Genomic DNA, 16,678 nt, shown 5'->3' with positions numbered 1-16,678 from the left:
AATCCACCTCCATGATTCGATTTGACTGCTTGCACCAGTGAGCTCCCAGTATCCAGCTGGTCGACTACAGTGTTTGCATATTTTGTTAGCATTTTCCCCCTTTGCTTCCTGTAAGCTGGGACAGAATAAAAGGAAAAATATTTCCTTTTCATTAAACCTTTCATAATTTGGAGGTTGGTCAAGCACCTGGTAATTATTTTCTCATTTAAGAGAATCAGTCTCAGGTTTTAGACTCACGCTTTGAATCGTCCCAGTTTTCCCTGCCTTGTTTTTTCGGCCAGGCCGTGCCAGAGCTGTGTCTTTAACAGACCCAGCACTCCCAGGCAACTGGTCCTTGGGAGTGAGAGGATGTGTGTTCATATTGTTAAGAACCATGGAAACAGTTATTGAAAAATACTTTGAAATTTGCTGCTGTGCTTGTGAGACATTCCCAGTAACAGCCACAAACCGAAAACCTCGGAGTCAGAAATCCGTGTTTGCATTTCCAGGATGTCATGCTAGAAGCTATCAGGCACTATTGTAATGACTCAAGGAGTAATCTGATGCAGTGTGACTTTAAAAAAAAAAATATGTTCAGGATGATTCAGAACATTTAAATGGTGATTTGCAGGGTAAGAAACGTATCGACCACTTGGTATTCTCATCATGTCCGAGGCACCTAGTTCAGCTCTTTCTGATAATTTACCACAGCCAGGCTGAGCCAAGTATTCATTTCACAGACTGCAGAAGGGTTGTTCCTGGTTTAAACCAAGTGTGAATTAGGGGAAAATGAGGCCCTTTACTCCAGTGGCATAATGCAGTCACTGAAGCCACAGAGCCCATCTCTTTTAATCATTATTTTAATGATTCCGGTATTCCATCCACTGTCGCTTGCCCTGAGTGCTAACGAGTGACTTGCACCCTCCAGAGCCTCTCACTCCAAACTGCCTCACGTTTTAACCAACTCTGACAGCCCCAGATAGAAATGTCATAGAATCACAGAATCACAGAGTTGTGTAGGTTGAAAAAGATCTTAAACATCATCGAGTCCAACCTGACCAAGATGGAAAACAGCAGAAGAATCAAACCCTTAACTTTCACAGGCCAAAACCACTTGGATAGTCAGACAATACGAAGATCTTTGGGAAAATCATTCTAATTCATTAACAGAGCAGACACTCCTCTGTTTTTTCAAGAAACCATGGCCTTTCTATCCAACACATTCATTGCTATGTCCCATAACATAAAACTGAGCCTTTAATCCCCAAAAGGCACCTGAGGGTGAGGAGCTCCTTCAACTCCAGCCAAATTATTTTATGATCATGCCCTTAAACAAACAAAAGCATCCACAAAAAAAAATCCTGAAGAAAAGAAAAAACCAAGAAAATCCAACCATCTCCCCAACCATCCCTGGCTGCTCGTTGCCTTAAACCACAGAGAAATCATTAAAGAACAATAAGACTCATAGGAAAATAATCTCAGCCTGGGTCACTGTGACATCACAGTAGCATCACTGAAAAACAGCTTAAGGGCAGCTTTGACTAAGAACTTGAACATCATCCATCCCTCTTGCTTCCATCTGTTGTCTAAGATCTCTAACATTTATCCATGTGACGGGTAGAAGGCCACACAGGTCTTCTGAGTCCCATAATTTAAATAAATGAAATAATAAATCTGATCCCTTGCTCCTCTTACACCCAAAGACATCATCACCTCTTCCTTGGTTGCAACAGATGATGGGGAAACTGGCAGCAGGTAACTGAAACAAAGAGCAAAGCTCAAGAGCTTGGGACTCCATAAATGAGAAAGGGCTCACCAGAGAAGAAGAGGCATCCTCTAACTTCTAAAGAATGAATAAAAAGGCTCCAGGATAAACACAGGCAACTGCTATTCCCCATCACACAGGTTGGGATCTGTTTCAAGGGCTAGCAGCACCTTCCAGAGTCACCCAGAACAGGACTGCCAGCTGCCCACCGAGTTTTCAGCATCTGAAAGGATCGAATCCTCAGTTTCTGAGCCTGTGATGCAGGACATGAAGGTCACATTGCAGTGTGACACAGACCCAATGACACCAAACGTCTAGACTAAGGAAAACTGACAGCCTCCTCCATTTTAAATGTATACCAGATGAAGGGAAACATCAAAGGAGAGCTTTTTAATGGGCTTTTTGGCATGTGGTGCTTTGTTCTTAACAAGTCGGCACCAGCTGCTGTGTCCGTAGTGCCAAGTCAGTAACGTCCCTGGCCAGATTCTGGGCTGATGTAAATCAGTGTCACCCCTCAGAAGGCAGAGATTTCTATTGGTTGACATCAGCTGAAGGTTTGGCTCTCTGTGCTTAGCAGGTGCAAGCTAAAGTAAAATCCTGTGTGCCATATTTCATATTTCTCCTGTCTTCACCATCCCCGCTGCTGTACACATTCACAGGCTGGAGAGCTAATTGGCATCAGCTGGAGCTACTCAAGTTTCTATACAATAAATTCCATATTGTACTGAACAGCTTTCCTCTAATGATATCTTGTTCATATATACATATATATATATATATATATTTACACACATACAAATCTTGTGCTCTGCCCTATTGAACGGTGACTTTCCCATAAACAGAAGATGAGGTGAGAACACGAGATAGGCCACATTCTTTCACCATAACATTTCAAATACTATTTAATAAATGAAAGTAAATTCTACTCATAGTCTCCAGATTTCCTCGTTAGCCCATGCTGATTACCAGGAGTATATATTAGTTTAAAGGTGACCTACAGCATTCCCTTTGATGCACAAATACCTCAAGTATCAGGGGCTCTTAAGTGTGTATTTAAAGCACAAATATATTTTTATTTTGCAGGTAGAAGCACCTCAAAGTCCCACAGCACCAGCTGTTCTGATTTTACTCCAGTAGGAGTATGTATATATACATACCTGAGCACTGCATAAAGAAATTAAAACAGCTCTTGAAACAAATTAAAATCTAGTTATTTACCCCTTAGAAAACATGCTGCTGACTTCAGCACTTGTTAATAAAACTCTTGTTTAAGAGGGAAACAAGCCTATAATCACCTGGGGCCACTCAACACCCCAAAAGCCCAGATCCCATCTCAGTTTTCCCCCTTCACTGACTCGGGTAGTTTTAATTAAGTGAATTATGCTTTCCAGTCACCTGCCATTCTCCTTGGGAAAAGGCATAAGCAGCTCCATTACACCAGCTCTCTGATCTGTCCTGTTCACTGATGTAAATGTTTCCTTCGCCTCCTGAGCGTTTCACTCCTGAGTTCTGCAGAAGGAACACAGGCAATGCAACTCCCCTGGACACCCCCACTGGTTCCAGTGCCCACAGCTCCTGCTGGCCACGTCCATACAACCATCCCCAGTGTGTGTCATTCACCTCCAACCCCTCACTCACTCATGGAATCACAGAATCATTAAGGTTGGGAAAGACCTTTAAGGTCATGGAGTCCAACTGCTCCTCCAGCACTGCCAAGGTCACCAGTAACCCACGTCCCCAGGAGTCACTTCTACACAGCTTTTAAATCCCCCCCAGGGATGGGGACTCCACTCCTGCCCTGGGCAGCTGTGCCAGGGCTGGACAGCCCTTTTGATGAAGAAGTGTTTCCTGTTATCCAATCTAAACCTCCCCTGGCACAGCTTGAGGCCATTTCCCCTTGTCCTGTCCCCTCATGTTTACATAGGAATGTGATTCATGAGATGCCCTTTTTTCATCTCCCCCCAACCCTCCTTGACCATCTTCTGTATCCCAACACAGAGCTGAGGAAGCCAGCACAGCACCCACCATCCAGACTGGATTTACTCTCCACCTCAGTGGTTCTTCCTTAATAACTCTGCACAGCAGTTTTGGGTACAACAACAAAAGAAGAACAAAACTGTAGCTGTTAGCAGAAACTATTCTGGTTTAGAAAATAGCTGAGGTTTGTGAAGATGCTCAGGCACCAAGAGGTTTGCAGTTATTTAAGCTTAAACAGATAAATTCAGACGTTGGCATTTATAATCTTCCATGGAAAAGTGATGATACTGTTTAATCAAGAGGTCAAAAGGAATTTAAACTTGTTCCATTTTCTTCTCTTTGCCCCTTTTTAATAATTCAGCATAGAGCCCAGTAGGTAATAGATTGTAAAAGATGGATGGAAAACTAGATATTCATGTGGAATATATACTTCACGAAATGTAAGTGAGAAATTAAGATTAAAAATGTTCCTGTCTTCAGCGGAAACAAGACTAATCTTTTGATTTTTAACTTACCTTGTATTTATGAGACATCAGCTGCAGACAGTGAAGGAAATTGCAGCATTCCCTGAAAAGCAGCGTTAGCAGGTTCTGACAGCTTGTTAAAAGCTGTGACCAAAGGGAGGGTGATGCACATCCATCACCCGTGACAAGGACCCCACGGAGCCTGGCCAGGGTTTCCCCTTGGCCATGCTCTGAGGTGGGTCCTGTGGCTCTCAGTGGGCCTCTTCACACGCTCCTCCAGCTGCCCAAGGGATGTAAATGCTGGTCACTCACTGAAATAAACAAATTTAAGCCCCACGACTCTGCGTCCTCCCACAGTTCAAGTCTGACTTCACATGTAACATGGATTTTCCAGCACTCAGAATTCAATTTCTCGCCAGATGATGGATGTAGAGGCCCAAAACAATGGAGCCAGTAGAAGATACAGTCCACAGCGATGAAATCACGAGATCATATTCCATCCTTGGGATGCTCTAGGCACGAAACACGGCTTTGAACACCGAGCCTGAGAGGTTTGGCTTTCTACATATAATTGTCATCCATGAGCATAGCCCAAGATTTACATTTCATTAATAATCCTAAAATATCCCTTTCATCTGTGGCACATGGCGGAAACACATAACTCTGGAGATTACCTGGAGCAGCCTCCTGCTGAAAGCAGGGCCTTAGATTAGGTTATCCAGGTCTGTGCAAAGCCAAGTCTTGAATGCTTGGATTTGAACACGAAACAGTATGAATAATCCTGTAAGTAGAGTTATCATTACTTTAGCGAAGTCACAAAAAAAAAAAAATTAGGGAAAATGACATTCCAAAGAGGCCATGACTCAACTGGCCCTTTAGGAGACAGCAAACCTGGCCCCAGTACCTGTAATGCAGAGAAGTATCTGGGTGCTCATTCCAATTCAGATCCTAATAAAGCAGCCTGTACATCCTGGAAACTCCATTTACAGATTTCATACACAGAAGTGTAGCCTTGAAAGTAATTTTTCTTCACCTTTTTTTTTTTTTTTTTTTTTTTTTTTTTTTTAAACCATGGTGATGTTATTACCACTTGTATTTCTGCTGGCAGGAAGGTATTGCCTCCAGCTGCAAACCAATATAAACTCCAACTTTCTGGGTCATCAGAAATATGATGGACAAAGTGCTCTCTGCAGTTCCTTCAGCCAATAAGATAGCCATGTTAAAGGACTGACATGGTGTCAAAAGTTGTTTGCTGCCCCTTCATTGCTAGTTCTTCCTTCTTTTTAAACATTTCATTTCGCAAACATTTAATGGCATAACCATTTAGCAGATTAAGGCTTAACATGAGGGAATTTGAGCTACTAAATACTGGAGGAAAAAAATAGCTAAAATAATTGGGAATATATTGCCCTATGAAATTTCTTCCCCAGAAAGGTGGAGTCCCCATCCCTGGAGGGACTTAAAAGCCCGTGTGGATGTGGCACCTGGTGACATGGGGTAGTGGTGGGCTTGTCAGTGCTGGGGGATAGTTGGACCTGAAGGCCTTTTCCAACCTTAATGATTCTATGATTGATCTCATATTAATCACTTCTCTCCATCATTTCACCCAGAACTAAAGGGGTTGAATGAAAACACTTTTTTTCTTTCCTCCCAGGTTAAAACCACATCAATTGCCTCTCATTTTAACAAGCAGTGTGGACTTCTCGTGTGTTCAACCAGGTTTCTCATGATTGTCACATTTAATGGTTGATGGCAGTGCAAGAGCTCATTACTTCAGTGATCCTGGGGAGAAAGGCTGTTGTTTTCCAGCATTATTCTGGTTGTTTATACAAATTTCACACAGGAAAGTTGTAACAAGCTGATAAACACCTTCTTATATGTTACAAAGGGTTTGAGCAAGAGAAATATATATCTTTACGTTCTACATTATGGCTCACACAAAAGGTGGAAGCAGTTAAAAAGGTAACACTTCCCATGTTTATTTACACCTGTATTCTTGTGTACACAAATGGTGGAAGTCCTTTTTCAGAAACCAGTATTTCTCAGCTCCTTACCTCACTGATTTCCTCTTTTCAGTAAAACTGTGGAACTGTGAGCAGTGCCCCATTTCACTTTCTAATTGCTTCTGGTAAAAGTGATTCTTCCATGGCCACCATGGTATCACCCAGCCCAGGGAAGGCTCAGTGATATTTTAATCCTTGTTTCTGTGGTAGAGACACCTAAGATAGTTTTGAACAAAGCCTTGAATACCTAACACTCCCTGTGGAAACCTCAGAAGGACATTATTATTTGAACTTAGGATGTACTCAATGAAAAGCTTAGTTTGATGCTGTCATCCATTTAGGTTTCACCCTCCAACCCTTTAGCACTGGTTGGCATCTTCCCTCTCCTGCTTCCCACTGTGCCATCTCCCCTCAAAAAACATGCAGTCTGGATTATGCTTAGAAACACAGAGGAATATTTTCTCTCAGGTGCTGCTCCTGCACCTCTGTAGCTGCAGGATCAGTGTCACTGATTTCAGACACAGGAAAGGGAAAGCAGCAGTAATTTCAAGGAGTTTGTACCTTGTCCAGCCCTCAAGACAAGATGCAGCTTCTCATCTCTCCCTTTTTTTTTTTTTTTTTCCCATCTGCACACTGGGAAGATGAAGCTACAGAGGAATTTTAGGAAGTAGCTTATGTTCATACACTGACCCTTGGATCAAAAAGACCATATAAGAACAAGGTAATCGCAATTAAATGTAGCCAAAGTTGTGGGATAGACGGGGAGGGGGGGTAAGTTTTAATCATCCTCCTTTTGCTAAAAACCAGACTTACTCATTGACATTCTTCCTATCCACCTCCCCTTCCTGGAAAGTCAATAAACTCAGCTGTGGTTATCCAAGTGTGCTGGAAAACAGCTGCACTGTAAAATGCCCAGTGCAGCAGGAGCTGTACCACCCTGGGCACCAAGCAACCCCCAGGGCACCTCTCCCTTCCCCAAGAGAAATGTTGCAGAGGAAATTTTATGCTTGCAAAATGCTTGGAAATGTTGGAAACAAATACGTTCAAGATCTGCAAACCATTTACCTGGATCCAGTAGTTATAAAGCTCTGGGTTTGTTACAGTAGCCTTCTAAATAAAAGCTGAAAAGAAGATAATTTTTAATTGCAAGGAACACAAAACCGAGCTCAGTGCAATCATCTTCTTAATTTCACACCTTGAAATTCAGCCCTTATTCAAAGAAAGACCGAATTATTTTCAGGGGATAAGCACTTGCATATTGCTAAGAGAAAAAAAAAATAAATTACGGTAATAAATGGTTAAAAATAGAGGATTAGTGCAGAAAACAAAGGTAGAGTTTTCCCTATCAGCTGATGAGCAGCATGGCAAATATTCATGGCAGTCCTGGAACTGAAAGCTGGGCTGTGCTCTGACTCACTGTGCCTTTGCAGAAACAAGCACTACTGTTATCTGCTCACACAAAATCACTGCGGTGGGTCTGTTCCAGCCTGAGCCTCTGCTCCACCAGACTGAGGTTTATGGAATGACTTACCTGGCTTATCACTCGAATTAGGAAGTTGGAGGGAAAACAGAGTGTGAGAGCTGCCCGAATGCTCATCCTCTTCCTTCTTTGTTGCTACTACGTTATGGTGTCCCCTGGGTATATCCACAAATGCTGGAAGTTCTGAGATGAGGACACTTTGCAAAGGGTACTTGCTACCCAAACAGCCTTCCTTTGTTTCCACTTTATTAATTACCTTATTTTCTGTGAAGTCTGCGCTCAACTCTGATCTGAGTGGAGTCCTGTTTGCTCCTGGGAGCTTTGTTGGAGCTGTCTCCTCCATGGGCTCTCCATTAGCTATGCCATCTACTCCATCTGCTGTTAATCTGGACAAACTGCACTTTATGTCGAAGGACAACGTGGATCTATATGTTTTTTGGCATTTAATTCGAGGTTGGTCAATGCACACGTTGAGGGACTTGTCTAAATAGTAGATGGTGCGTGGGCACCTCTGAGAAACCTGGAGGTGGACACATGAGAGGAATGAGGGTGGTGCTTCCTCCCTCCCATCACTGCTTTGAAGGCCCACGCCGGTCTCCTTGAGTCCAGGGTCAAAAAGCTGCTTTCGTGGCTCTTCACCTGATTTTGGGCAAGACCCAGAAACCTTTCCTGGAGAGGCACGTTGGGGTGTGTGGCCTGGTGGGGGCCACTGAGGGAGGACAGCAGGGACTCTGCTGGAGGTGGGGGACACGGTGCTGGGGTCCTGCACAGCCCCAGGGTCCCCAGAGCCCACAGCCACACGTCTGGCTGTCACAGTTATGGAGGCAAAGCCGTTCTGCTGCTTTGGACACTGCTTTTCCCCTGTGACCTGGGAGTCCGATGGTGACTTGGTGTCTTCTGAAGATGCCTGAACTTCCAGTCTGCTGGGAAGTACCAAAAATGCTCTGGTGACCTTGAGTGACCCATGGTTAGATAAAGATTGCTTCGTGTGACAAGGGCTGGGCTGGGGGATCGTGGACTGCATGGGCAAAGCAGGCTGATTTCCCTTGGATTTATTCCCGTCGATCATCTGGGAAATGATTACCGGTGAAATCAACACAGTATTTTGTGAAGACAGAGATTCCTGCAAATGAAAAGATTCAAATTATCAACATGCTCTATGTGCAACTGTTTCTCATCTACCAGCTATCACACCAGACAGTTTTGTTCAAAGTCTCTTGTTAACTTTCTATTCATATTAATTTTTTTTTTTTGTCACTTAAGAACACATGCTCTTGAAATCAGCTCTGAACTATCTTGGAGACTTCAATGAAGCCTTATCACTGGTGGAAAAGAAATATTAAAGTTTAAATTGTGCATTCCATACCATTATTTTGAGTATTTATTCTGCTGCCACATTGGAGATTTGTAGTTGTCTAAAAATGGACATGGCAAAGGCATGTACCGGTTGCAGACACTAAACCTCTCTTTCATGATGGTCTGCTGGAATTTGAAATGCATTTAAATATATTATGGATCATTAGCTGGTGGTCTATGCATGACATCACATGTTGCAGAGAACCTGTGGGCATGAGGATCATCACAGCTCTACAACCTCACCAGCTGTAAGCATGAAAAAACTTCTCCATGATCCCTCTCACAAAAGTGGTACAGTTACCTAGATAAGAGTTCTGTGTACTATTTTAATTAACTAGTTCCCTCTTGGTTATGATTACTTGGTGATACCTACCAATGATATAAAAACATCTATGTCCAAGATTGATTGACAGTGGCCCAGAGATTGAAAGTGGCTCAGATTAATTTTCCCTCCATGACAGCAAACATCTGTCTTGATATTCCATACGTTACTTCACTTGAGGTGTCAAAGGAGGTGCTTTCATGTTCCAGCTCTCTGACAAAGAGTAAACCTGAGTTTAAAACCTCCTGCTATTATTATCCACATGGCTGGTCACATAAGTCACATGCAATAAAGCATCTGGCCTAATCTCATTGCTGCTGTAAATTGGCTGATTAGATTGCTCCTGCCCTGTGCTCCCAGATCTTTTGATCCTAATAGAAATAAAAAACCCGAACAGTGAATCGGCATGCAGGATCTGAGGAGCAGCTCCATGATGAAAGTTCGTCCCATGTTTAGGTGCTGGTTATAAGTTCACTCCAGTCCTATTTGGGCATCTCCCATCTGATGATCCATGCCAGGGCTCAACAAGGGTTTCCCAGAACACAATATTATTCAGAATATGAGGGTGGCAGTGCTGTGACCTCCCAGGTAGCAGGGTCATCCTTGTCAGGGCTTTGGTGCCAGAGCTGGGACACTGAACCAAACCATACAGGGAGATGACCTTTAAGGACCCTTCCAACCCAATCCTGAGATCCTATGAAAGCATTCCTGTGTTCCTATCCTCTGTGCAGGGAAACACCGCCAAAACTGGGCTCCTTTGTAACTCTTTGGAAGGAGCTGATTGGGAACCCAAATGGGTAGAAGTAGATCGAGCGTTTATTAATGAGGTGAAATGCCAAATAAATTTTATCAACTGTTTTAAACCAGCTGCCTGTGGTTTTGACAATTCAATAATTTCACAGCCCCAGGGAAAGCATTTTCTTCCTTCTCTGTTTCTTTCATGGTTTGTAACAACATTTGCCTCATATTTTCTGCACTTCATTTACTTCTGCCTCCAGGTTTAAGACCTTTGCCTGCCTTCCAAAACTCTCGCCTTCCCCAAGATTTCTACAGGGCACCCAAGAAGAATGTTCCTTGAGAGACTTTATTTTGGATGCATCTCCCATGCTCCAGTAGTTAATTTGACATTTATTCCTTTTGTTAAGGGCTGCACAGATGGAGACATCCTGCAAGAATCCAAAGGCATGTCAAAAACGCTCCTGATTAGCTACAAACTCCTGCACCAATATGTTAAATAATTCACTTTTCCCTTTTCTGCTCGGATATATGTGTTATTTCCTCCTCCCAATTTTTGGCAAAGAAATGGATCCTTAATGTTTGCCCAGCGGATCCTTAATGTTTGCCCAGCAGATCCTTTGCTCGTTGGGAGCTTTCAAGCTTCACTGCACCCCGTGAGAAAAATCCGCACTTGCACAAAGCAATTGTGGTGAGGTGAAGCTCAGGCTTAATCTTGAGAACATCTCAGGCAGAGTGTGCTGATATTTGGGATGCCACTTGATTTGGTCTCCTGGGGTGTTTTTAACAAATTCTTCTCCCCAACAAAACATGCAATGCATTTTGCCCCCTGACCAAGAGCGCTCAGAACCACGACACTTGGCCATCATTTCGCTTGGCTTTTCTGCTGCCCAAACTAAGCCTAGCTACACAAAACCAAGTCCAAACACACTGCTCAGCAATCATTGATTGTTTTCTGAACCCTCACGCATTCTGCTGACTGCTATCCAAACAGAATTTATTTATTTCACCTGGGTAGAGCTCGCTGCTCCCCCCCCAGCGCTCTCTTGCTGAAGGCCTGCGCATGTCCTGCCACTGTCAGTGCTCCATCGCTTCTGTGACACCCCTGGGGAAAAGCACAGAGAAAGGAACATTATTTCCAGTGTTCTGGAGGAGATGGCTCAGAAAATGTGCTTTTAAACGGAGTGCAAGCAGGAGGGAAAAGAGCTCCTGTAAATGATCTGGTTGCCCTGGGATCTGTTTCTCCCCCTTCGCAGGAGAGGCACTTGAAACACCCCCTGGATCCTGTTGCAGGGATGTGGACAGTCTCACAGTGTGTTCAGGGCCGATCCAAAGCTCCAGTATCTCTGCTTTTGATTTCCATAGCTTCAGGCATGAGTGTGGAGGGATCAGGGAAGATGGGAAATGCAGATTCCCACAAACATCCCTTTTGTGCTGTCTGCAGAACAGGGAGCACAAACCAGCCCAGGAACGGGCTGGACACTGTGAGCTTGATTTCATCTGCATTAAGTCACCTTTAAAGAACTGCAGTAAATTCAAGCCATGTTCACCAATTCTATTACAGCAGAAGGTCTCCAGTTCAGGGTAACTATTACACCAGTACCTCAGCCTCTGCTTTTGTTATTTTTTGGTTTTCTGTGAGCTCTACTCTCTCTGCAGCATTTTTACATGGAGCTAATTTCCATTTAACACACAGGCTGGGCCATAGCAATGATGCATTACGTCTGTTGTCAACCCCTCTGCCAGAAATGACGTTACTTTCTATTTTCTATCAAGCATCCAAAATTAATTTTCAGAAATTCTCCATTTGGACTGAAGTCTCTTGGCATTCCTGGCTGTTGCTTTACAGCAACATGTCACACCGCCGCTAAGCGCTTTTGTATTATTTTGCTTTCACCTAGACAGCCTGCCACAGAAGTTTTTTGCTAAGCAGAATTTCAGTTTACATGTAACATTGTATTAACAAAGGAATTTAACTCAGGTCCCCCTCAAGAAGTGTTTTTTAAAGCATACTCACCGTAACAGGCTTCATGGCTTTGTCTCCTTGGGTGAAGGGAAGAAGGGAAAGAAGAAATCAAGAGATCTCCTCCAGTCCCACCACACCTCAAAGCACTTCCAGGATGTTTGATGAACCTCTTTTTTTTTTTAAAATAAAGTACACTAAAATATCCTTTAACGCTTCACTAGCACAACTGCAAGATGCCAATGACACTGTGTTTATCCACAGCTGGCATGAAAAAAGAGGTTGTTTTTTGTCACTGAGCAAGAGAGAGTCCTGAGCAGCAGAGCAAACAGCTGGACTCATTAGCCACAGTGTGGGGAAAAAAAAAAAAGAATCCAGAAAACAGCCAGAGCAGAGGGCCCACTACATGTTTTTTGGCAAAGAAATCGTGCAGAGTCGCAGTCAGTGAACCTGATCTAACGCCGGTAACTGCTGGCACCAACCGTGGGTGAGATGCCCTTGGAGCACCTCACCTTGTCGTGAGGCACAGAGAGAAGCACAAAAACAGCAAGGGAGAAAAATCCATCAGGGTTCACAAGCAGTGGGATGGGGTAACTGCTGGGGGGAGCCTTGGGGAAGGGTTATTCTCAGTGTGTCAGTAGTGTGATGAGTTACATGTGAACGCCTTCACGATGAGTAGCTGCTACATGTGCTGTCTTATTTACTTCTTCAAACAACTAGATAGAGAATAGCTTGCAGGGAAGGATAAAGGAGAAATTCTTGGACTGAGTTATGGCAAGACCTTAAAAAATACAAAATTTTGATTAAAAGCCCCTATATAATAAAGCAACAAATTCCACTGAGTTATCAATGTTTTCCTCAAACACTTTACAGTAGGAAACCCCCAGTTGTCTCAGATCAAGCAGGAAACTACAACAGGAGAACATCAACTTGTGAATGTCAACCAGTGCATAAGGAAATCCAGAGGGCTAGCCAGAGATAAATCAGATCCAGACAGGCTTCTTTTACCAGATGGCCTTTCATGAATTTCATTCAAATGTATTTTCAGCACAAAAGACTGACACTACAGGGCCAAAGAAGAACAAGTTGTCGAAGTCCACATTGCAGATTGCATAGAACAGGTAAATTATTCTTATCAAAGTAATCTCCTATGATTAGCAATAATCTGTAGGTAGAAACTTCCAATTTCCCACAGATCCCTTGGAATAGATTGGTTAATTCTTGCTCATCTAACTTTAAAAAGTAGCTGTTTCTGGAACAGGAAAGATGGGAATAATTGAGGTGGGAAGAAAAAGAGGAGGAAACATTTATTTTCTTTTCTAAATCATTCACAGTGGAGTTTTGCATTGCCTTTTGTACCATATCCTGTGCAATGACATTCTCATATTACTATAGGAATCCTATTGTTGGAAAACACTCAAACTTTTGGCAAGTCATTTGATCTCGTTGCTGAAACAGATTAAATGGCATTGGTGGCAAAAGCACCAGTATTTTTCCTGATATTATTAAATCTACTCCTGGAAGCTTCACGTCTGTTAATTCATGTCACCAGAACAAGAAAAGGAAAAAAAAAAAATAACTAAACCTTTAAAAAGAGCTTGAATCTGTGTTTGAAAGGAAGACACTACAGGGAGCACAAGGCTTTAGCTGAGATGTGTCACATCCCAGGTTTGCAAATTCTCCTTGCTGACAAAACACATTGCACTGGAACCCTCGTTACACAACGAAACGCAAAGTTCAGTTTCTCCCCGGTGCGAAAGCATGAAAGAAATGGCATTTCAAGCACTTTCCATCTCTGTGGGGAGCATGAGAAACTTATTTCTACCCAAGCTGAAATCCCATGGATTTGTTTAACCTCCCCAGGCCTTCCCTTCCCACCGTGATGCACCTCTCCAGCTCACACGCGGGAGATGAAACGAGGAATAGAGAAGCAACTGCTGGCATGTGACCTTTGTCTCGTTACATCTTCCCTCTTTTTCTTTTATTTTTTTTTTTTCCCCTCCCTCAAAACACTGGTTGTTGAACCAAGTGATAGGCTCCTTGGCAAGGCATCTGGACATCCGGCTCCGGACCAGGGTTTTCCTAATTACGGAGTGCAGCTGGAACCGATTCTCCCAGTCTCGAGCGCCTGGATTTCTGCCTCGGGCCAACTGGCAGCCGGCTCAGATAATGATTCAGAAAAGATGTACTTGTAAATCAGCTTGCTGAAACACAGATCGATTACAAAGGTGAGGGTGCTGCTGAAAAACAGCGTCCTCTGAATATTTGGCACGCACGGGACAGCCCAGCCTGGAGCAAGCTGAGGTTCTGTGCAAAACTTGAGAGACACAGAGGAACAGGCCATGGAAAATGCTGTTTTACCAGTGTTTCAGGTGTTTTCTGGACACATACAGACTGCCCTGCTGGGGGATGTTGTTTGATGATAAATTACCTACAAGGAAGACATTGAGGGGCTGGAGCTTGTCCAGGGAAGGGAACGGAGCTGGGGAAGGGTCTGGAGCACCGGGAGCAGCTGAGGGAGCTGGGGGGCTCAACCTTTTCTCAACCTGGAGAAAAGGAGGCTCAGGGGGGACCTTCTGGCTCTGCCACTCCCTGACAAGGAGGGGGGAGCCGGTGGGGGTCAGGCTCTGCTCCCAGAGAATAAGTGACAGGACAAGAGGAAATGGCCCCAAGTTGCATCAGGGGAGGGTTAGATTAGAATTTAGGGAGAATTTCTTAAGCAAAAGGGTTGCCAAGCACTGGAACAGGCTGCCTGGGGAAGCAGTAGTATCACCATCCCCGGGAGTGTTCAAAAAAACCTGTGGAGTGGCCCCTGGGGACGTGGGTTAGTGATGGGCTTGGCAGGGCTGGGGGAACAGTTGAACTTGATCTTAGAGGGTTTTTGCAACCTAAACAGTTCCGTGATTGACACCCAGAGTGACACTGGGCAGAGATGGAATGACTTCAGACCACTGGCCCTGGCCTCATCTCCAGTTTTTGTCATGAAAGTTGCATATTCTCTTCATTTACTATTCATATGCTGACAAATTTCAAATGTGTGTCAGCACTCCTGGTCTCCTCTGCTCTGCTCCAAGCCCTACTTGCTCTGCATCTCTCATGTCCCCCGTCCCTCTGAGCCACCAGCATGACCTCCCAGTCATCTCCTCCAGAGCCTCCAGGAACCTCCAGCACTTCCCTCAAAACCCCCTAAAACAGCACTGCAGAACATAAACACTGTATGAAAAGAGGGAAACTTCTCCACCCGACAGAAAAATTATCTTTTTGGCTGATCTTAGATGAGCATCTACGAGAATGGTGAAGGGAGCTGGGCTCCCTCCCATGTCCATGGCAGCCAGGATTCCTACAGCTCCCTAGTCAGCACTGTTGATCATCCAAAAAATGCTCAAATTCCCCACTTGGAACCTGGAAGCAAAAGGACACCAATGGTTTGGCTGCAGGGTCAGCCATCAGAGCAACCACTCTGTTAATACAATGTCTTTAACATCATTAAACCTTCCTTTTAAAGCCCTTTTCTCCTTCTGTGCATTATTCCTACCGGAGGAAGTAAGTTATATTTCCTTCTGTTTAAAACATTAGAACTGTTTAAATTTCCTCGTGACTTTTTTTTAATTCAAACACCTGAGGAAGCCTTGAGGACAAAAGTGTCATCATTAAAGATTCATCACTCTCCTCTCAGAAAGGGCTGGGAGAGATCATCACTCGCTCCCTCAGATCTGAAGTGAGTCATCCAGAGAAACCATCCGGACATTTCAGATACATCTGAGATGAAAGCCAAGGCAGAACGAACACCGGAACCGAATCCATGTCTTCTGGTCTTCTTCATGTGTCATAAAGAAGGAATATCATAAAATTGCAGAGACTGCTGTCATCTAAAATAGAACTGAACAGTGAAGCTGAAGTTCACGTGCTTGATATCAAAAGTAGAGGCGGATGAATGCTGAAAATTTCAACTTTTATCTGAATCCCCGATGATATCAAGTCAATTTATATGGTATCTACCAGCAAACATTGTGTTTACTTGTTAGTGGAGACAGTGATGCATCTCCAGAAAGCCTTGGAACAGGTTTGGGTTGGAAGGGACCTTAAACACCATCTCATTCCCACCCCCTGCCATGGGCAGGGACACCTTCCACTAGCCCAGGTTGCTCCAAGCCTCATCCAACCTGGCCTTGGACACTTCCAGGATGGGGCAGCCACAGCTTTTCTGGGCAGCAAGTCTTGTTACCCTTCAAGGACATTACCCTGAGCCTTCAGAAGGGGTGTTAAATTCCAGGAAGAGGGGAGGTGTTGCATAGACAATGATCCAAAGGCAGCACCCCAGCGAGGATGGGGCCAGGCAAGGCAGGGAGGCAGCCCCTCAGCCACACGTGGGTTTGACTCCCTTACAGTCCCATAAAAATAACACCTGACATTCATCTCTGCAGGCTTTAACATTTAACAACTTTCCTGTAAGACCAGGCAGCAATTTTCACCAAGATGCTGGAAGGAGTACAGGGTGTCACCCAGAGAGCTCAAACACAGCTAAAACCCACACAGTGTGTGCTCATCAAGAGAGGATGACACAAGGACAGCCCCCCTGTCCTCTCCAAGGATCTTTGCTGAACTCATAAAAAGTACCCTGCACATCCTTACAA

At 44.1% G+C, this 16,678-nt stretch overlaps 1 protein-coding gene across 2 annotated transcripts in view; it reads right to left on the bottom strand.

Moving 5' to 3' along the window:
* CUNH10orf90 (chromosome unknown C10orf90 homolog) overlaps nt 1–16,678 on the bottom strand; it is a 62,876-nt gene that overhangs the window by 21,678 nt on the left and 24,520 nt on the right. For both annotated transcript variants that reach the window (XM_027899298.1, XM_027899299.1), the window contains exons 2-3: nt 11,092–11,186; nt 7,720–8,791 (exon numbers count right to left, since the gene is read on the bottom strand). In XM_027899298.1, the coding sequence (XP_027755099.1) occupies nt 7,720–8,791; nt 11,092–11,186 (1,167 nt within the window). The remainder of the gene's footprint in view (nt 1–7,719; nt 8,792–11,091; nt 11,187–16,678) is intronic.

Source organism: Empidonax traillii, unplaced genomic scaffold (assembly GCF_003031625.1).
Source record: "Empidonax traillii isolate 1590-97213 ecotype Southwest subspecies unplaced genomic scaffold, ASM303162v1 scaffold655:size661012, whole genome shotgun sequence".
In the NCBI taxonomy this organism is placed as follows: Eukaryota; Metazoa; Chordata; class Aves; order Passeriformes; family Tyrannidae; genus Empidonax; species Empidonax traillii.
Note: the sequence above shows the minus strand (reverse complement) of the source record. Positions and strands in the feature narration are given on the sequence as shown.